Here is a 23212-nt window from a genome sequence, read left to right as displayed (position 1 = left end):
TAATGCAGTGGTTTCCATTGCCTTCTGCATCCTCATGTCTTTGATCATTGCTGATTCTTCCGCCTTTAGGGGCAATTTCCCACCCCTAGGACAAGAGAGTGCCCTGAACCTCTATCCGCTTCTCCGTCCTCTTTGAAATGGCCGTTGGCAGAATGAGGCTGACTTCTTATGCCGGAAGTCTTCGGTCGCCAATGCTGATTATTTATCAAAATTTAGGCAGTGGCGGCGATCGAACCCGGGACCGAAAACGTTTTGATTATGAATCAAAGACGCTACACCTAGACCACGGGTAAGGAGGCTACACAAAAAGAACTGTTGGCTAATATTACCAGTCCCAATGAAAGGGCCGCAGTTTATGCAAACGTCAGCCTCGCCACAATAGGACGCATAAGAAAGGAACGCGAAAATAAGGCGCATGGTTTACTGGAATCGCCGCGAAGGAATACTAATAATTTAGGGAGGAAACCCATCGTTATAGTCAGTTTCTAAAATCGGTCATTCGACAAACGATGCCGGCCGCGGTGGTCCCGTGGTTCTAGGCGCGCAGTCCTGAACCGTGCGACTGCTACGGTCGCAGGTTCGAATCCTGCCTCGGGCATGGATGTGTGTGATGTCCTTAGGTTAATTAGGTTTAAGTATTTCTAAGTTCTAGGGGACTAATGACCACAGCAGTTGAGTCCCTTAGTGCTCAGAGCCATTTGAACCATTTTTGACAAACGATGGAGGACTTTTACATAAACTACATGACGGAAATTACTCACTGGCGTGAAACAAGAAATACATACATTTTCCTTGCAGAAAGATGTTTTACACAAGGCATTGCGTGAAATGGGATTTACCTGGAAATACTTTTCAAACATGTTTACGAAGACAGTGAGAAAAAAAGCAGTACGAATCGAACTAATACAACACACTTAGTTATAAATTTCTGGTTACTTTTTAAACACTCTCCGCGTTGCAAGAAGTGTTAAGTTTTAATGCAGCCCTTCAAAGAAAACTTCTACCTTTTAGTAGGAACATAAAGTAAGAACAACCCTTAAATTCTACAGGCTGATGCACTATATCTGGTTCGTCTTACGAATAGAGGAACATACATTCATATGAATAGGCATTCGGTTCTATGTTTGTAGTAGAATCCTGACTTCCGTTCTTATGTTTATATCATTTACTCTATAATGTTTTGTTTCGAAGAAGCTACCGTCTTTTGTTTTCCTTATACTCGTAACGCATTTGTCTAACGTAAACGCAGCGGGGACGTATCTATACACGGCGTCGCCACAGATTTAAAGTGCACGCCGCGGGAGGGACTGTTCTACGTTGTGAAACAGCCTGTAGAAGCGCTCTGTGACGTAGCAGGGTAGGCAGAGTGGGGACTCGCACGCTCGCTCTTCAGTTTACCGACAGACTATAGCCGATGTCGGATGGAGGTAAGTGGGCGAGTGCAGATGTGACTGTAGATGCTTGTAACTTCTGCAAATGTTCTATGTGCTGTCGTCCTGAGGTGAGCGGCGGCCGCCTACCTGTAGACGGGCGTGCCCAGGTCCTCGCGGTACCAGAGCACCAGCAGCACGGCGTCGCCAAGCTCCGGCGTCGAGATGTCGCAGGGCAGCCGCGCCGACTCGCCCGCCACCGCCGTCACGTTGAACAGCGGCACTGCGTCCCGGGAACAGCAACAGAGGCGCTTTGCGTTACGGTCGGCTCGATGCGGGTACACGAGGTTACAGTTTAGAAACAGTCACATACAACACGCAGCGAAATTCCGCTTACGACAGCAGCATGCAACCTCCTTATGACACTGAAAAATTAAACCGCGTGTACCTAGTGGAAATTTAGGAAAAGCAAGCGTAACCGAAGTTAATCAGTCGGTAAAGAGGGAGGAAAGGGTTACATCTCTAGAAGAGCGTAGCGTACCAAAGGATTGAAAAAGGGCACAGGTCTTCCCCGTTTTCAAGAAAGGACGTCGAACAGATTTGCAGAACTATAGACCTATATCACTAACGTCGATCAGTTGTAGAATTTTGGAACACGTATTATGTTCGAGTATAATGACTTTTCTGGAGACTAGAAATCTACTCTGAAGGAATCAGCATGGGTTTCGAAAAAGATGGTCGTGTGAAACCCAGCTCGCGCTATTCGTCCACGAGACTCAGAGGGCCATAGACACGGGTTCACAGGTAGAGGCCGTGTTCCTTGACTTCCGCAAGGCGTTCGATACAGTTCCCCACAGTCGTTTAATAAACAAAGTAAGAGCATATGGACTACCAGACCTATTGTGTGATTGGGTTGAAGAGTTCCCAAGTAACACAACGCTGCATGTCATTCTCAATGGAAAGAAGTCTTCCGAAGTAAGAGTGATTTCAGGTGTGCCGCAGGGGAGTGTCATAGGACCGTTGCTACTCACAGTATACATTAATGACCTGGTAGATGACATCAGAAGTTCACTCAGGCTTTTTGCAGATGATGCTTCGTGTATCGAGAGGTTATAACAATGGAAAATTGTACTGAGATGCAGTATGATCTGCAGCGAATTGTGGCATGGTGCAGGGAATGGCAATTGAATCTCAATGTAGACATGCGTAATATGCTCCGAATACATAGACAGATAGATCCCTTATCATTTAGCTACAAAATAGCAGGTCAGCAACTGGAAACAGTTAATTCCATAAATTATCTGGGAGTACGCATTAGGAGTGATTTAAAATGGAATGATCATATAAAGTTGATCGTCGGTAAAGCAGATGCCAGGCCGCGATTCATTGGAAGAAACCTAAGGAAATGCAATCCGAAAACAAAGGAAGGAGGTTACAGTACGCTTGTTCGCCCACTGCTTGAATACTGCTCAGCAGTGTGGGATCCGTACCAGATAGCGTTGTTAGAAGAGATAGAGAAGATCCAGCGGAGAGCTGCGCGCTTCGTTACAGGATCATTTAGTAATCGCGAAAGCGTTACGGACATGATAGATAAACTCCAGTGGAAGACTCTGCAGGAAAGACGCTCAGTATCTCGGTACGGGCTTTTGTAAAAGTTTCGAGAACATATCTTCACCGAAGGGTCAAGCAGTATATTGCTCCCTCCTACATGTATCTCGCTAAGAGACCATGAGGATAAAATCAGACAGATTAGAGCCCACACAGAAGCATACCGACAATCCTTCTTTCCACGAACAATACGACATTGGAATAGAAGGGAGAACCGATAGAGGTACTCAGGGTACCCTCCGCCACAGAACGTCAGTTGGCTTGCGGAGTATGGATATAGATGTAGATGTAGATCTAAATGAAAAGAAAAATGCAAATGAAACTGGTGGAAATTAATTTTGGAAAGGGGTAAATCTAATAAAGAAAGTAAATGTGCGGCCGTTACGTTAACAATTAACTAGTGGTAATTCGATATTTGAGATTTGGGGGAAATTACGGTCGCCAGTCCTATGGACAATTACTATAGTAACTGAAAAAGAAAGGTTATTGCACATATAATTAGCACTAGAAGCGTGGCAACTCTAGGTTGACACGTGTAGTGTGAAAACTGAATGTTTGTCATAAGTAATAAATTTCGCTACACACTGACTTAATTTAGCAAAAGAATTAATAAAACCGTAAAATATTAAGTTAATTTAGTGACTGAAATTAATAGTGAGCTTTGTTTCTGAAGAACATCGAAATTCAGTAAAATACGGTTAGTCTTGGGCTACCTCAACAACCATTTCAAAGGGTACTTAAATCTACGCAATTTAGAAATAATAGATTTAACTTTGAACTTGATTTAAATGATTCTGAACAATTAACAATAGTAAAATTTAGTACGTATCAAGCTGATCTGCAGTCACAGGTAAGCTAAAATATGGTAACAAAACTCGCACTCTTAATTTGTGATTGTGTAATCTAAATATTGTAACCAGCTATAAATACTTAAACTGAACTTTGAAATTAAAGCACTGAAATGGAATGATATTGCTTGAATGCTGGTGTATGAATTTCAACGACACTCGGGTTCATTCCGGAAAAGGAATGCAATTGGGACAATGAGCAACAAAGGTTCATGCTACGTTGCTGTAATTTTGTGATTTGAACAGATTGAAAAGCAGAAGTCTGCCATACACTTCTACAACTTTACGTTCTACCAGTCTTCCTTGTTGGTTGATTGAAGGTTTGAAGTCGTCGATCGAGGAGGTGGCGACAGTCACTCATTATCGGCCGTCGCTGTTGCAGAAGCTGGATGTTGGCGCGCTTTCTTCTCGCCACGGTCACCAGGCGAAACGGGCTCTTGATGTGCGCCAGCTAATGCTTCCCGTCGGCGACACCATGTCAGAAACTATCATAGCAAGTCGAGCACAATTACATGCTGCCAAACCCCGAAAGCGCGGCAGCTCGCGGGAGCGTCACACAACACACCTGGGCGCTGATGACCTCGATGTTGAGCGCTCATAACCCCCAACACACAAACACACACAACACACCTCCTCCAGTGGACTACTCCAGCCAGACCCCCTCAGCTCTGCCCGCGCTCCACGTGAGAGAGTTAATACTACCAAAGATCCTAAACACTTTGGTTTTCCACACGACCTATCGATGTATTTGTTCGATAGCATAGTTTTCCCTAGGCAAGACCCAGCGTAATAATACAAATACACTCTTGGAAATGGAAAAAAGAACACATTGACACCGGTGTGTCTGACCCACCATACTTGCTCCTGACACTGCGAGAGAGCTGTACAAGCAATGATCATACGCACGGCACAGCGGACACACCAGAAACCACGGTGTTGGCCGTCGAATGGCGCTAGCTGTGCAGCATTTGTGCACCGCCGCCGTCAGTGTCAGCCAGTTTGCCGTGGCTCCATCGCAGTCTTTAACACTGGTAGCATGCCGCGACAGCGTAGACGTGAACCGTATGTGCAGTTGACAGACTTTGAGCGAGGGCGTATAGTGGGCATGCGGGAGGCCGGGTGGACGTACCGCCGAATTGCTCAACGCGTGGGGCGTGAGGTCTCCACAGTACATCGATGTTGTCGCCAGTGGTCGGCGGAAGGTGCACGTGCCCGTCGACCTGGGACCGGACCGCAGCGACGCACGGATGCACGCCAAGACCGTAGGATCCTACGCAGTGACATAGGGGACCGCACCGCCACTTCGCAGCAAATTAGGGACACCGTTGCTCCTGGGGTATCGGCGAGGACCATTCGCAACCGTCTCCATGAAGCTGGGCTACGGTCCCGCACACCGTTAGGCCGTCTTCCGCTCACGCCCCAACATCGTGCAGCCCGCCTCCAGTGGTGTCGCGACAAGCGTGAATGGAGGGACGAATGGAGACGTGTCGTCTTCAGCGATGAGAGTCGCTTCTGCCTTGATGCCAATGATGGTCGTATGCGTGTTTGGCGCCGTGCAGGTGAGCGCCACAATCAGGACTGAATACGACCGAGGCACACAGTTCCATCACCCGGCATCATGGCGTGGGAAGCGATCTTCTACATTGGCCGTACACCTCTGGTGATCCTCGAGGGGACACTGAATAGTGCACGGTACATCCAAACCGTCATCGAACCCATCGTTCTACCATTCCTAGACCGGCAAGGGAACTTGCTGTTCCAACAGGACAATGCTCGTCCGCATGTATCCCGTGCCACCCAACGTGCTCTAGAAGGTGTAAGTCAACTACCCTGGCCAGCAAGATCTCCGGATCTGTCCCCAATTGAGCATGTTTGGGACTGGATGAAGCGTCGTCTCACGCGGTTTGCACGTCCAACACGAACGCTGGTCCAATTGAGGCGCCAGGTGGAAATGGCATGGCAAGCCGTTCCACAGGACTACATCCAGCATCTCTACGATCGTCTCCATGGGAGAATAGCAGCCTGCATTGCTGCGAAAAGTGGATATACACTGTACTAGTGCCGACATTGTGCATGCTCTGTTGCCTGTGTCTATGTGCCTGTGGTTCTGTGAGTGTGATCATGTGATGTATCTGACCCCAGGAATGTGTCAATAAACTTTCCCCTTCTTGGGACAATGAATTCACGGTGTTCTTATTTCAATTTCCAGGAGTCTAGTATTTACAAACCAATTATTTATCGACATAAATGCATAAACATATATATATATATATATATATATATATATATATATATATATATATATATATATACAAATAGTAAAACATTTACAATATATATAGACACAGAAACGTCATATTTTCAGGTAACAAAATAAGGAAATAATTCATAGTACATTATATGGAAATGGGCGGATATGCATTTCCGGCGTTACAAGCATCATCAACAAAAGCTAATACTTCCCATAGAACTCCAAACTGACATGAACTCCAGAATGAGATTCCCACTCTGCAGCGGAGTGCGTGCTGATATGAAACTTCCTGGCTGATTAAAACTATTTGGCGGACCAAGACTCGAAATCGGACCCTTTGCCTTTCGCGGGCAAGTGGCTAAGCCATGACTCCGCAATATCCTTTCCTTCAGGAGTGCTAGTTCTGCGAGGTCCGCAAGACAGCTTCTGTAAAGTTAGGAAGGTAGGAGACATGGTACTGGCAGAAGTAAAGCTGTGAGGACAGGGTGTGCGTCGTGCTTGGGTAGCTCAAATGGTAGAGCACTTGCCCGCGAAAGGCAAAGGGCCGGAGTTCGAGTGTCGGTCCGGCACACAGTTTTAATCTGCCAGGAAGTTTCATATCAGTGTACACTCCGCTGCAGAGTGCGCCTTTTTGCGGATAACGCTGTAGTGTACAGAGAAGTTGCAGCATTAGAAAATTGGAGCGAAATGCAGGAAGATCTGCAGCGGATAGGCACTTGGTGCAGGGAGTGGCAACTGATCAAAAATATGCTTCAAATGGCTCTGAGCACTATGGGACTCAACATCTTAGGTAATAAGTTCCCTAGAACTTAGAACTACTTAAACCTAACTAACCTAAGGACATCACACACATCCATGCCCGAGGCAGGATCGAACCTGCGACCGTAGCGGTCACGCGGTTCCGGACTGCAGCGCCAGAACCGCACGGCCACTGCGGCCGGCGGCAACTAATCCTTAACATAGATATAATGTATTGTGAATACATTGAAAGAAGGATCCTTTATTGTATGATTATATGATAGCGGAACAAACACTGGTAGCAGTTACTTCTGTAAAATACCTGGCAATATGCGTACGGAATGATTTGAAATGGAATGATCATATGAAAGCAATAGTTGGCAAGGCGGGTACCAAGTTGAGATTCATTGGGACAGTCCTCAGAAAATGTAGTCCATCAACAAAGGAGGTGGCTTACAAAACACTCGTTCGACCTATACTTGAGTATTGCTCATCAGTGTAGGATCCGTACAAGCTCGGGTTGACGGAGGAGGTAGAGAAGATCCAAAGAAGAGCGGCGCGTTTCGTCACAGGTTATATGGTAAGCGTGATAACGTTAAGGAGATATTTAGCAAAATCAAGTGGCAGACTCTGCAAGAGAGGCGCTCTGAATCGCGGTGTAGCTTGCTGTCCAGGTTTCGAGAGGATGCGTTTCTGGATGAGGTATCTAATGTATTGCTTCCTCCTACTTATACCTCCCGAGGAGATGACGAATGTAAAATTAGAGATATTTACTATTAAAAGCAGTCTTGATCACGATTTATTTATCAAATAAATAAATCGTGATCAAGACTGTTTTAATGGTAAATATTTGTAAGACATTCATCACTGCCTTTTCCATAATGTGTTCGAAAGTAATAAAATTAGAGAGATTCGAGTGTGCACGGAGGCTTTCAGACAGCCGTTCTACCCGCGAACCATACGCGACTGGAACAGGAAAGGGAACTAATGACAGTGGCACGTAAAGTGCCCTCCGCCACACACCGTTGGGTGGCTTGCGAAGTATAAATGTAGATGTAAAATCTCATTTTGGAATCATCTCCCAGGCTGTGGCTAAGCCATGTCTTTGCAATATCCTTTCTCTCAGGAGTGCTAGTTCTGCAAGTTTCGCAGGAGAGCTTCTGTAAAGTTTGAAATGTAGGAGACGAGGTACTGAGATGAACTGTTAGTTTTCGCAGAAATGCTTCTTTATATATACAGTTAGGTGGTACAATAGCGATCATTTCGGACAAATGTTATTGTAACTGGAAATATCTTGAAAAAAGAAACTATTATAACTATGGCATTTGTTCTTGGACGTTAAATGAATATGTACCACAAATATTACACAATTACATATGTTGGTATTAACACAAAAACGGTTACAGAATTGAGGAAAATCGATCGAAAATGTACCACACTAGGTACAATTGTGATCAATTCCTGCTATAGTTTTGATCACTGGCATCTTCCACATAAAAGCCGGCCAGAGTGGCCGTGCGGTTCTAGGCTCTACAGTCTGCAATCGAGTGACCGCTACGGTCGCAGGTTAGAATCCTGCCTCGGGCATGGATGTGTGTGACGTCCTTAAGTTAGTTCGGTTTCATTAGTTCTACATTCCAGGCGACTGATGACCTCAGAAGTCGCATAGTGCTCAGAGCCATTTGAACCATTTGAATTTCCACATAAAGAGCACATTTCCCCTAGGGCACCAAAGCATACTTCGTGGTTCCAAACATTGCATTTTTGGCAGCGAATCCAGTCACCCTTAGCTACTGAGCTACATCTACATCAACATCTATATCCATACTCCGCAAGCCACCTGACGGTGTGTGGTGAAGAGTACCTCGAGTACCTCCATCGGTTCTCCCTTCTATTCCAGTCTCGTGTTGTTCGTGGAAAGGAAGAATGTCGGTATGCCTCTGTGTGGGCTCTAATGTCCCTGATTCTATTCTCATAGTCTCTTCGCGAGATATGCTTAGGAGGGAGCCATATACTGCTTGACTCTTCCTTTGTTTTCGAACTGCATTTCCTTAGGATTCTTGCAATGAATCTCAGTCATCTGCTTTATCGACGATAAATTTTATATGGTCATTCCATTTTAAATCACTCCTAATGCCTACTCCCAGATAATGTATGGAATCTACTGTCTATGTCCCTCTGAGTTTCGTGTACGAATAACGCGAGCTGGGTTTCACACGATCGCTTTTTCGAAACTCCTTGCTGATTCCTCCAGAGTAGATTTCTAGTGTCCGGAAAAGTTATTATACTCGTACATAATACGTGTTCCAAAATTCTACAACTAATCGACGTTAGAGATATAGGTCTGTAGTTCTGCACATCTGTTCGATGTCCCTTCTTGAAAACGGGGATGACCTGGGCCCTTTTCTAATCTTGTGGAACGCTACGCTCTTCTAGAGACCTACGGTACATCGCTGCAAGAAGAGGGGCAAGTTCTTTCGCGTACTCTGTGTAAAACCGAACTGCTATCCCATCAGGTCCTGCGGTCTTTCCTCTTTTGATCGATTTTAGCTGTTTTTCTATCGCTCTGTCACCTATTTCTATATCTACCATTTTGTCATCTGTGCGACAATCTAGAGAAGGAAATACAGTGCAGTCTTCCTCTGTGAAACACAGCACTATGATAAGTCAATAAACAAAATCCGCAATTATTCTCGTTGTTTGGTGGTGATTTCAAGCTTGGTACACTTCTTTAATCATTATTTCATTTATTGTTCTTGTTGCATTTCCTCATTGCTTTCCTTGTGCCCTGTTGACAAAGTTTTCTCTTGTTGTGAAGGTTTTCCAGGTTTTCATCTGAAGTGAGTCTAGCTGATGTCTGTGTTTTCCACTTCCGAGTCGATAGTTTTTTTCTCTGGATTTGGCAAAATGTACTTGAGAACATCATGCTCAGAAATGGTACTGGACCGTGGCGTTAGCGATTATCCGTGTTCTTCAGTTACATTTTTTGAAGATAAGGGTTCTTCTCGCGTAATGCTGTTAGTAGCTTGACTGGTCGAGATTGAAGGAGCAGGAGCCTCGAACAACGTTGATGGTGCAAATTTCTCCTGTGTGTTAGAAACAAATGTTGAAGTATGTGTGAAATCTTATGGGACTTAATTGCTAAGGTCATCAGTCGATAAGCTTACACACTACTTAACCTAAATTATCCTAAGGACGAACACACACACCCCTGCCTGAGGGAGGACTCGAACCTCCACCGGGACTAGCCGCACTGTCCATGACTGCAGCGCCTCAGGCTGCACGGCTAATCCCGCGCGGCTGCTGTGTTAGAGTCCCTGCCGTTGTAATTATGACGACGTCATGTGAACTTTGGGATACGTGGATGCTGGCTGCACAGGGAAGCTGATGTTTTTTTGATTTTTGAGAGGGGGCCAAACAGTGAGGTCATCAGTCCCATCGGATGAGGGAAGGATGGGGAAGGAAATTGGCTGTGCCCTTTCAAAGGAACCATCCTGGCATTTTCCTGAAGGAAATTTAGGGAAATCACGGAAAAGCTTAATCAGGATGTACGGACGCGGGTTTGAACCGTCATCCTCTCGAATGCGAGTCCAGTGTGCTAACTATTGCGCCACCTCGCTCGGTGCACATGGCACCTTATGTTGGCACAAGACAATAAGTGAGGTATCATGCACCCAGAACCAAGCCCTCACCATCGTTTTCAGTCTTTTGCACTGTATGCCGCCACTTACTTTTAAATACCAGCAGAGTTATCAACTAACATAACATTTCATGAATGACTGCTAATTCCATAATCATTCCCACCTTATTCTGTGGATACTGACGCCGGTAATTCTGCAAGAAGAGATGAATATCATTACATCCTCATAGCTGCCATTTTTTTACCTGCTTCGTCATCATAGTCCAGTTCTTGTCAAAGTCAATTATATCTCTAATGTCTATTCACCGAACTGAATGTGTAGTCTGGGTCGTTGGAATCTTCCACATACGTACTGACGTTGCACTGCCACGTGCCATTCCTATCATCTAGTTGTGACTATTCTCAAGGAAAATGTGTGCTCATAATCTGTTTATGGAGCATCACCCAAATTAGATAAGCTAAAGATAGAAAATACGGCATGCAGACAAAGTGGAATGTGACTGATACAATGCCTCAACGAACTGTACTGCTAGACTCCATCACTTCTATCTCTTCATCACTCATTATTTCTAGTTTATGGCCATTAGGCCTGAAGATGGTATGAAAGGTTGTTGTTTTTGAGTACATTGATTTTCTAGCCAGGTACGCGATGTCTTATACGTCCTGCAATTTCCCCTCGAATACACCTCACGAGAAGGCATACAATGCTAGTAGTGATCCCAAAACGAGGACAAAAGTGAAGGATGTACAAATGCTTGCTCAACAAATTTCTGCACGATGCAGTGACTTTTATGAAACACTTTTCGAGTGTCCCATAACACTCATAGAGGAACACAATTAATTAGAAGAAGAACTGCCCAGTTCCCGCATTTGTGTGTGTCTTTGAAGATACTTCTTATTTTTGCTCACTCTCTAATTCCATCATATGAAGCAATATTGTAAAATATCTTTTTGACAGTTTATTGACAATTTCAGGAAAATTTTAAAAATTCCTACGATATCAAATTCGTACTTTCCTAATCGGGCATTTCTACGTTATACATGGTGGTCACAAATAGTCTAGAAATTTGTCAGGTTGCTACAGGGTAGATTGTGCTAAGAAATAACACTTAAAGAAAAAAAATTTGATACGTTGGACCGTTTCAGTGTTAATTAGCATCCAGATTAGCCAGTCAGGCAGTCGCTCGCAGATTGAAGCGGCCAGCCAGAAATGGTGTCGCCAACACATTCTTCGTTTGGTTTCATAAAACCAAAAAAGACAGCGAAGCTAAATTGGATATGTGAGGGTAATGTATCTACTTAATGTGGTGCAACTAACACTATTGGTATGTGCAACCGCTTGAATTTGCACTCGTCCAATGCGAATTAACTCGAAAACGACGCAATTATTCCAGACTTTTTCTTCACAAGTATTTCTAGCACAACCTATCTTGCAACCGCCTTAAAAGGTATTCAGAATATGTCTGACAATCCTGTATGTACGAGGTGGAATCCCAAATTTTCGTGACTGGTGCTGCCATCTGGAAAGTAGAAGTAGTAGATATCTTTGCAGTGCTAGGTGGCGAGAGCTTCGTATCTGATGAGTCAGTGTGCGGAGTGGCACTCAGCTGGGAGGACGTGTTGCGTGTCCACAGTGATTTCTATAATACTCTGTGTTTGGTGTGTGCCGATTTTACAATGGATATATGAATAGAACAGCGCGTGTGTATCAAACTTTGTTCGGATCTCGATAAAAGTGCTATGGAGACACTTTCAATGATTCAACAAGTATTTTGGGGGACAGAGAATGAGCCATACGCGTGTGTTTGACTGGCATGCTCGGTTCAGGTCCGGCCGTACAGACGTCGAAGATGATCCTCACACTGGCAGGCTGGGGTGAAATGGCATACATCGTGTCACAGGAAAATTTGTGCCAAGGATCTTAACTGCTGATCAGAAGGCGCAGCATGATGAAGCTTGCACAGACCTTCGTGAAAACGCATCTGATGGTCCAACCTTCTTGTCACAGTTAAACACTGGCGACGAGAGCTGGATTTATGGTTATGACCAAGAGACAAAGCAACAATCATCCCATTGGAAGAGCCTGGGTTCTCCAAGACCCATAAAAGAGGAACAGGTGGAGAGCAAAGTGAAGATCATTACCATCGTTTTCTTTGATATCAAGGGAGTTGTGCACGAAGAATTCGCCCCACCCAATCAAACAGGGAATTCTACATACTACTATGACGTTTTGCGACAGCTCTGTGAAAACGTGCGGCGACGATGGGCCTAACTTTGGCATCAAGGGAACTGGCTGCTGCATCGCGACAATGCGCCCTGTCACACGTCCTTGCTCACCAGGACCTTTTTGGCCAAAAACAACATGGCGCTAGTACCCCGCCCACCGTACTCGCCAGATTTGCCACCTTGCGACTTTGTACTATTCCCAAAACTGAAACTCAGTTTGAAAGGCCGTCGGTTCGACACTCTAGAGAGGATTCAAGAAGCATCGCTGGCGGTGATAAACACCCTCAAAGAACAGGACTTCCCGAACACGTTTCACCAGTGGCAGAAGCGCTGGAACCGGTGTGTACGTGTGGATGAGAACTACTTCGAGGGTGATGGTGACCAATAGTCCAAAGGTAAGGTTTTCAACAGAAGGCAGCACCAGTCCCGAAAATTTTGGATAGCACCTCGTAGTGCATAATAACTGGCTGACTTGTCAGCTACCCTCAGGCATGGGTGAGTGTGTTGTCCTTAGCGTAGGTTAGTTTTAGATTAAGTAGTGCGTAAGCCTAGGGACCGATGAACTGAGAAGATGTCATCTTTTCAGATGTAGTAGTAGTTTTACTCTTAGAACTGTGAGAAAACATGGCTGCAAAGCTGCTTAAAATATTGTGTTTGAAACGATCTATCATGTCTTTTGTGTCCACTGATCATTTTCACTTTTGTTATAATAGTTCTTTCTGCATCTAGTAGTTCAGGCAATGGTGTGGTTCAGTACCCTGTCAGTCACCTGCTTCCCTGATGGGGGCTAGAGATAAAGTGAGTGGCCAGACGTCACAGGCAGGATTGCCTCAGTTGAAAATCTGCACTAGTAGTTACATATACTGCTTATGATAATGTGGTACAGGGAAAATCATTCGTAAAATAATGAGCCGAGCGGCTTCTGCGAGGGCGCGAGAGCGATCCTACTGGCGCAACTTCGCGCGCGTCCCATCGACAATGGCCCTCGTGTATCATCGGTTATTTGTTCCCTCTGGGGCTGTGTTGTGAGTGGGACACGCAGCTGGACGGGTGTGCCTGAGTCCTCAGTGTCCTGGCGATTGCAGCGAGTTGAAACCGTTGACCGTTGGGCAATGGTGCCTGCGTGTAGCAAGAGCGTTGACCGTTGCGACCGATGAATTTAACGGGCGAGCAGCGGCTCTCGTCGCGTGCAAAGTGGTTACAGGGTGCATCAGTCTGTTGTGATGTGCTAAATACGGCGAGATGTGTTGGACAAATCGTTAGCAGCTTTGAGCAGGAGGGCAGTATTACCCGGCGCCTACCTGGAGTGCTGAAACTATTGGCCTCCTTGGAATTTATTTGAAACTGTATATGAAGTATGTTCAGTAAGTACTGTACTTAAGTACACTCCTGGAAATGGAAAAAACAACACATTGAACACCGGTGTGTCAGACCCACCATACTTGCTCCGGACACTGCGAGAGGGCTGTACAAGCAATGATCACACGCATGGCACAGCGGACACACCAGGAACCGCGCTGTTGGCCGTCGAATGGCGCTAGCAGCCGTCAGTGTCAGCCAGTTTGCCGTGGCATACGGAGCTCCATCGCAGTCGTTAACACTGGTAGCATGCCGCGACAGCATGGACGTGAACCGTATGTGCAGTTGATGGACTTTGAGCGAGGGCGTATAGTGGGCATGCGGGAGGCCGGGTGGACGTACCGCCGAATTGCTCAACACGTGGGGCGTGAGGTCTCCACAGTAAATCGATGTTGTCGCCAGTGGTCGGCGGAAGGTGCACGTGGCCGTCAACCTGGGACCGGACCGCAGCGACGCACGGATGCACGCCAAGACCGTAGGATCCTACGCAGTGCCGTAGGGGACCGCACCGCCACTTCCCAGCAAATTAGGGACACTGTTGCTCCTGGGGTATCGGCGAGGACCATTCGCAACCGTCTCCATGAAGCTGGGCTACGGTCCCGCACACCGTTAGGCCGTCTTCCGCTCACGCCCCAACATCGTGCCGCCTGCCTCCAGTGGTGTCGCAACAGGCGTGAATGGAGGGACGAATGGAAACGTGTCGTCTTCAGCGATGAGAGTCGCTTCTGCCTTGGTGCCAATGATGGTCGTATGCGTGTTTGGCGCCGTGAAGGTGAGCGCCACAATCAGGACTGCATACGACCGAGGCACACAGGTCCAAAATTCGGCATCATGGTATGGGGAGCGATCTCCTACACTGGCTGTACACCTCTCGTGATCGTCGAGGGGACACTGAATAGTGCACGGTACATCCAAACCGTCATCGAACCCATCGTTCTACCATTCCTAGACCGGCAAGGGAACTTGCTGTTCCAACAGGACAATGCACGTCCGCATATATCCCGTGCCACCCAACGTGCTCTAGAAGGTGTAAGTCAACTACCCTGGCCAGCAAGATCTCCGGATCTGTCCCCCATTGAGCATGTTTGGGACTGGATGAAGCGTCGTCTCACGCGGTCTGCACGTCCAGCACGAACGCTGGTCCAACTGAGGCGCCAGGTGGAAATGGCATGGCAAGCCGTTCCACAGGACTACATCCAGCATCTCTACGATCGTCTCCATGGGAGAATAGCAGCCTGCATTGCTGCGAAAGGTGGATATACACTGTACTAGTGCCGATATTGTGCACGCTCTGTTGCCTGTGTCTATGTGCCTGTGGTTCTGTCAGTGTGATCATGTGATGTATCTGACCCCAGGAATGTGTCAATAAAGTTTCCCCTTCTTGGGACAATGAATTCACGGTGTTCTTATTTCAATTTCCAGGAGTGTATTTTTAATTCTGACCCGGTGTGAGCTTTCCCGGAATCTGGTTCCTTTGTGCATTCCAGTGACCACTTTTTGACCAATGTGCGTCAATGTGTCAGGTTTTCTGCAAGCGGCAAGGTATTACTTTTTAATATTATTCTGGTACTTGAAATCTTTGTTTGTTGTCATAGAGTACTTGATACTACTGATTGTAATCTTTGTTTGTTCTAGAAATTAAGGCCCATCCTGGGACGACTAATTGGATTAGGCCTGTAACTAAAATTCTGTGTGCTCAGCCGAAAGGTAAGTACCTTTGGGTCATGTGTGCGTGCGTGTTTGTATTTGCACACTCTCTTACTCACTGTTGATGAGCCCTTCAGGTTATAGGTGTATATTTTAACCAGCCATCTGCCATTTGGTGCATATCCAAATCACAGTGTCTATTAGTTCCTAAGAGGCATCAGGTATTCCTTGATTTACTTCATCTTGATTGAATGGTTATGTAATTATTTTTATCTGAGTTTGTATATTGTTCTTGTTATTGCTAGGAAGGTTGACTTGCTATGTTTATGAGCGAGGCACTCCTATACTGAAGTATTAATAGTTTGTTTGATTCAAAGTAATCTTTAATTGGCCATTTAAGTACTGCTGTGATTGTTAATTTCTGTAAAACTTGTTTGCTGTTTGTTGTTTGGTATATGGTGACATCTTTGTATCGGCAGCGGTTGACGCATTCTGTTCTGATGGTCCGGGGAAAGGACTCGTTTCCCTTCTGCTTTGGCGGCTCTCCCGTCATCTCGCCAGGCCAAGGTGTTGGCGGGTCACACGCGCTTCTGCGGATCTCCGTTCCAGCCTCAACTTGGGTAGCTCATTGTCAATCTTTTGGTATCGTGTTGCGGCGGGGACGTCGCCCAACTAGGAAGTAACTTACTCAATGTTTCAATTATTGTAAGACGCCTGTTGGCGTGCGATGAAAGCCTTTCGGCAAACTGAGCACCGAGTCTCCTGATTTCTTAAAAAAAAAAAAGAAAAAAAACATAGGCTTTAATTGTCATAATCTTTTATTAGTATTTTAGGGAGCCGGTAAATTATTACAATACTTAGCTACATTTATGTGTAACAGGCTTGTGGCCAATCAGTAAAGTACTATTGTTTTCTTCGGGTTTTACAGGTGGGTAGCGTTTGTTCATCTTGGCCGTATCTTGTCTTTACGAGAGCAGAATTGTTCTGGTGTAAAATTGGCGACAAAGAGATGCACAGAGTCCATTACGTCCACCCTGTGTCTAGCTGCCAGAACTTTTCTTTTATTATGCTGGCGTCTTTATTCTGCATTTGCTTCTCTTGCAGTGGTATTTACTTGCTTTAACAATCTGTTGGCGGCCGGGGTGCCCGAGCGGTTCTAGGCGCTATAGTCTGGAACCGCAAGACCACTACGGTCGCAGGTTCGAATCGTGCCTCGGGCATGGATGTGTGTGATGTCCTTACGTTAGTTAGGTTTAAGTAGTTCTAAGTTCTAGGGGACTGATAACCTCAGAAGTTAAGTCCCATAGTGCTCAGAGCGAATTGAACTATTTGAACAGTCTGTTAAAGTGTTTTTGCTAATCAGTGTTTTCCGTTGGGCGTTGCAGACCTTTACATTGGTTTTGTGCTTATTTCTCTTGCTTATCTTGTCTCTTTATTGCCTCTGCATCTTCCGATATACCAACCTTACCTATCCCACGCCCTGCTCAGGCGCTACAGCTGCCAGCGTTAGATGTGATGCGGCTAATGCAGGTGTTTCAGTTTCAGAAACAACAGATTTCATTTCTACTCAATACGGTACAACAGCTGCTGGCGAATCAAACGAATGCAGTACTGCAGCCGCCTACAGAAGCTCCGAGTGGTATAACACCTTTCCGCCAGTTTAATGTACAAGAAGAGGAATGGCTCGAGTGGTTGCAACAGTTAGAAGCTCACGTAATTGCTCTCATGTACCAGGTACTGTGAAACTTCCCTATTTCTTACCCAAGGTAGGAAAAGCAGTGTTCAGACTCAATCTGTTTCCTGACGCTACTCGTAGTGAACTTTCGTATGACCGGGTTGTAGATTCGCTAACTAACTATTATGACCACCAAGTTCAAAAATGGTTCAAATGGCTCTGAGCACTATGGGACTTCACGTCTGAGGTCATCTGTCCCATAGAACTTAGAACTACTTAAACCTAACTAACCTAAGTACATCACACACATCAATTCCCGAGGCAGGATTCGAACCTGCGACCGTAGCAGTCGCGCGGTTCCGGATTGAAGAGCATAGAACTACTCGGCCACAGCGGCCGGCTCCAGTTTATGTTCGAATGTTTCCCTGAAGTCATAGTGTCGGACAACGGCCCTGAGTTCACGTCAAATGAATTTGAACATTCTGTCAACGCAATGGCATGTAGAATCTAACTAGTGCACCGTTCCAACCGAAGTTCTCAAACGGCGAATCGGAACGTTTACAGAACATTCAAGCAGCAAATGGGCAGACTTCACACCGCACACACCAGGGATCGAGTCTTACAATTGCTTCTCGCCTCCTATCGTTCGCATCGACGAGATGGACCATCGCCGGCAGAATTACCTCACATCCACCACCATCAGACATTACTCCACCTGCTCCACCCTCCTCAGCATCCGGCGCTGAAGGACGGCCCCAAGTATCGCTTCGCGCAGCATGATATTGAGGTTTTCAGGGTTTGTAGTGGAAGCAGACGCTGAACGCCAGGCGAGATCCTTCGTCGACTTAGCACATGCATGTATTTCATTTCAGTCCCCGATGGATTGCAGCACCATCATGACAATCAAATTAGCCGCTGTCATGTTCACGTAGATCCTTCTGTGCCTCTTCCCCCTCATTCCGGATACCGAGCACAGCGCGTCCACAGTAGCTGTCATAGACTGTCATCACGACACTGCGGGATGACCCCATGCAGACGGGGTCTTTCACTTTCCACCTCCTCTCGTGCTACCGATGGAGCTGGACAGAACCACGCAGCAGCAGACGACGCCTTCGACATCTGGTTATGAGCCTCAGGAGTTGGACGGCTACCCTTCCGATCGTTTTCCGGGGGACGCTTCCGCCAGGGCGAAAGCCACATGTCGGAGTATGACTGAAATCCTGACGTCCCCTGCAGCCACAGCTTTCGGTCTAGTGCATCATCCACACTCCTGCCCCCCCCCCCCCCCCCCCCGCCACCACACCCTCCATTGTCGAGTTCCCTATACGACGTCGGTCCGTCGCTTTGGGGAGGAGGAATGTTCCAGCGTGAGGTCAAGCGCCGGCACGACGGTTTAGAACGTTAGAGCAGAGTGGGCAGTGAAGAATACGTCAGCCAATAGCACGCTCGCCGACTCATCTGTAGGATGACAACGAGACAGGAGCTGCACCTACACGAAGAGAACATAAGTGCCGCGACACCTGGCCGCGGTCCAGTTGAAGACCAGCCCATGTACAAACGCTACAGTAGTGACTCTTAAACTGTATTGTTTCACTTGTATGAGGAGTTATATACACTGAAAAGCTTACTTGATTGTCACCAGTTGCTGGCGACACACCGCTGTTAATTCCCAAAGTTAGGTATTGTAGTTTATATTACTGTAGTAAAAGTTAATTAACACGATTTGCTTTAATTGTTGTCTAGCGATCCGAGAAACCAGATTTCCTGGGCACTCCATATTCGACGAGTATACGGAACACAATAAGATTGACCAGTGGAGATGGACACATTTTAATGTTTTTTCTTTAATGTGTGTTGAACATATATTCAAGTTCTATTGTTGGATTATCTGACAGTAGTGGTGCTAGTTGCTCGAACAGAGTGCCCCGTAGGTTTATTTAATCAATTAACTGTTCCCAATCAGGCCATCACTGTTTTGACATATTTTTTGAGGACCATTTTCAATTTTATGTATAATGCAAATCCCCTTTTACACTGTGGTTTTAATTTAAAAACCTCAACTTTTTGTATGTGTTTGGCCAGACTCTTGGTAACTGTTAGTTGGCTTACGATGGAACTGTTATTAAATAAAAATATTTGTTTGGGAATGATAAATGACGCACCAAGTTGGCCATCCAAGTGTTTTCCTCAAGAACAGACATGGGTAAACATGCATTTTTTTTTTGCTTAAACATACATATCTCTCAAAAGTACTACATCTAAAACAGGAAAACTAAAAACTATCATGACAAGATAATGCTTGATATTCTGCGCAATTTTTCTTTGAAAATTCTCATCGACATTCGTATTCTAAGGATTTTTAGTTACCATTGTTTCTATTATGTACCTTTCATCGTAAAGTAATAAAGCAATAAAACTGGAACTTCGCAGTTTACATCTTCATAAGAAGCGAATGAAACATGTGGAACAGATTTCTGTTTAAGGTCATAGTTGCTTTGAAATTAATTTTTCAGTTTTGTGTTATCTGGGGCTGCTCTGTATTTCCTACATTTTGAAGGAGAACCTTTCTCAGATAAAAGGTAACGGAAATATGATGAACTGGATTACTGAGTAATTTTTAATAACTATGCCAAATATCAGGATGTTAGCTTTTATATTTCCTGAGAAAAGGAACGCTACATCTCAAAAAAGTCCGTGTACGTAATTAGCATTTGATCTTTTTATTTCATTTTTTACAGTATTACTATTTCTGTAGTGGCTAATGCTGTCCATATCCATAACCCTTATTCTCTTCCACGTCTTCCTGGATTAATCTCTTCCCCTGCCTCCTTTTTGCATTTTTTACTTCTGCTGGCAGAGCTTTGTCCAGTAGCGCTTCATTGATGCTTCTGAGAATCTTGAGTTGAAAGCACCTGGATGGAAGCTTAGTCTCTGCATGCAGTTAATCCTACCCACATTTCCACTACTGAACACTACACAGGCGTGTTGAGAACACAAACACTATTTTTGGACAACACATCCATATAACGTGATTGTATCTCTGATTTGAATTCTGTGTTTTTCCATGTATACAGGTTTTCAGCAGTTACATGATCGGCTAGGCACCTGAAAGTAGGTTTTATAAGATCTAAAACGGCAAATGGCAAACCATGTTAGTGGATGTATGGCTTTCCACTGGCTTCTTCCTGAAGATATTTGCACCACTGTACGTCACGAAGGGAATGTTGAGGATTATCACCTGTGGAAAGTTTGTAAACGAATATTACCAACTCGGGAAATTCGACATTCCCTCACGTTTTTGAATATGCGTCCTCTATTACGAACCATTTCGTCAAAACTGGATGTTTGCAAAACTAATAACTGAAATAAATTTGTAGTACATATTATTAAAAAAGACCACGTTGTAAACTAAGGAGCAAGCCAAGATAATGTTTCTCGCAGCCTTATGGACTTATCTTCGGTTTTTAGCGTGGAGGCGTGGCTCAGAGGATAGGAGGAGGAGGCATGGCAGTCGCATACGCCAAAGCAAACTATTTTTAAAACATATCTCTAGCCAGAATTCGATTATGAAACTTTGCGATTTTATTCTCAAATGAACAATCTAATAAATTACGAAATAACTACAATTGGTAATTTTTAGCGGTTTTTCCCTACATCTGCTATCAAATTAATACCTACCCTTTCCTGGGTCTCAGATAATTTATTATTTTTGTTGATTTATTTGTCGTGTTCTGTGGGACGATGTGAGCCACTGTCGTGGAACGAATCAGTATATACTGTACCTACAGAACGCTGGTTAAAAAATTATAAAATATTAGAAAATAAAGAATCAATTCAATACATAAAGCAGCTGCGAGAGAGCACATTACAAATAAAAGTCCTCAACTCCTGCGACAAACTGTGTAGAAGGAGTGTATCAAAAGCAAACATTTCAGCTTAGATTTGAAGACATAAGGCACATTAGCTTCTTGTGAATGCATCAATATTAGCTACAACAAACCCATTTAAGGAGTTTAAGTTGATAAGACGAAACATTATGATGCACATCTCGAACACAATACAACAATGGTTTTGCGTCGCGTGGAATCGGCAAGTATTTGTTAGCTTTCCAGGAGTATGTAACACTAGATGTCTCTCCATAGATCACACAGTTCCCACAAATTACAGGCTGGTTATTTGTGGACGTGGAGCTGGCACCAGAAATAGAACCGAAAGTGGCCATGATATCAAAGTGATATCTCTTGCACTATCTTCAAAACACTGTAGATAGAACCTGGTGTTGTGATAGAGTTATTCCGATGGAAGACGGCCGGCCACGGTGGCCGTGCGGTTCTGGCGCTGCAGTCCGGAACCGCGGGGCTGCTACGGTCGCAGGTTCGAATCCTGCCTCGGGCATGGGTGTGTGTGATGTCCTTAGGTTAGTTAGGTTTAAGTAGTTCTTAGTTCTAGGGGACTTCTGACCTAGGATGTTGAGTCTCTTAGTGCTCAGAGCCATTTGAACCATTTGATTTGATGGAAGACGTCATCGCGACTCGCATTAGGCAGGGACGCAGGCGCCCACAGTAACGTTCACGAAGTCCGCAGTTAATGCCTATGATTGCAACCACTGTTCCTATGAAGCCCATGTGAATGACACCACTCCTCCCCCATAAGATAATACTGCCCACAATACCCTGAGATTACTGCCCGTACAGGTCGCCAGACTTTCTACTCGGCTTATACAGTGTGAGACGCCGTGCTAAATCCTCAGGCAGTTTATGCTGTGGAAAGGGGCCAAACTAAGCGGCTGTCAGTTACACTCCAAAATACAACCTTTTATTTGATCAAACGTTACAAGAGCCAAGAATTTAAAAAAAATCGCAGCTTCAGTTTTGGAACTTAATTAGCGGCTGACTGCGCCGTACAATCTCATGCCTTGAGGGCAAGACCACTTTAATTTAAAAACGGCTGAAACCTCATCCAAAATCAGAAATTTCAAAGGCAAAGCCTCTTTTAAAACAGTTCCTTAATTAGGCTGAAGACCCAAAGAATATGACTCTTTAAGAACAAACAACTTAAATTCAAAATTGGCTGAAGGATCATCAGGGTATCTACCAGGATGGTCCATCCAGAACTGCGAGACCCCTGAACAACGACCATCACAAATTTACACAGATAATACGTCTGACTGCCATATACTGCATATACAGTATATGTTCGAATGAACGAACACCATTTTGATCCCACCGACATTTTGAATTAAGACACAAAAGAATAACACACATTGCCAGCGAACGGGCACTGAATGGGTGAGCAGAACTGCTTAATATTTAATGTCTATAGAGATAACAGAGTGAAAATAACCAAAGGAAACAAACCTACTCGTTTTATTATCAGAGGCGGTAAGTATTATGCTTGTAGTGAAGAAAGCAGCATGAAGTCTCTGTACAAGGTCTTCAACTAGATTCTTCTAATAAGTAACAGACTCTGATCTAGAAATGACAATCGATGCAACACGTATGTGTCACAGTTGGGGACAGGAAAATTTCGTTTAAATGATAATGTGAAGAGTAACGTGAGATTGGCAGTTTTTAACAAAATAACATGGAGTCTATGATATTCAGCGACGTAACGAAAAATCTGCGGTTTTTAACGAAATTTCACGGGAAGTAATATTTATTCCTGTTCCCGACTAATTAATGTTGTAAATCTGATGCAGACAGCAGTGACAACTGATATTTATCTAATGCTGAAATTAGATCTTGACATTTTTTAGTCAGAGCTGATTGTGGCGTGTAATCCTAGTTTAAAGTAATGGTTTATTTACGTAGTTAATAAATGAGATAGGACGTAATTTCTGTCCGCACGCTG

General features: G+C 44.9%; 1 protein-coding gene across 1 annotated transcript in view; it reads right to left on the bottom strand.

The window, feature by feature from the left end:
* Positions 1-23212, bottom strand: part of LOC126267514 (hemicentin-2-like) — a 794065-nt gene that overhangs the window by 528290 nt on the left and 242563 nt on the right. The window contains exon 2 of the mRNA XM_049972813.1: positions 1521-1653. Within this exon, the coding sequence (XP_049828770.1) occupies positions 1521-1653 (133 nt within the window). The remainder of the gene's footprint in view (positions 1-1520; positions 1654-23212) is intronic.

This window comes from Schistocerca gregaria, chromosome 4 (assembly GCF_023897955.1).
Source record: "Schistocerca gregaria isolate iqSchGreg1 chromosome 4, iqSchGreg1.2, whole genome shotgun sequence".
Lineage (NCBI taxonomy): Eukaryota > Metazoa > Arthropoda > Insecta > Orthoptera > Acrididae > Schistocerca > Schistocerca gregaria.
This window is presented reverse-complemented; position numbering and strand designations above follow the sequence as displayed.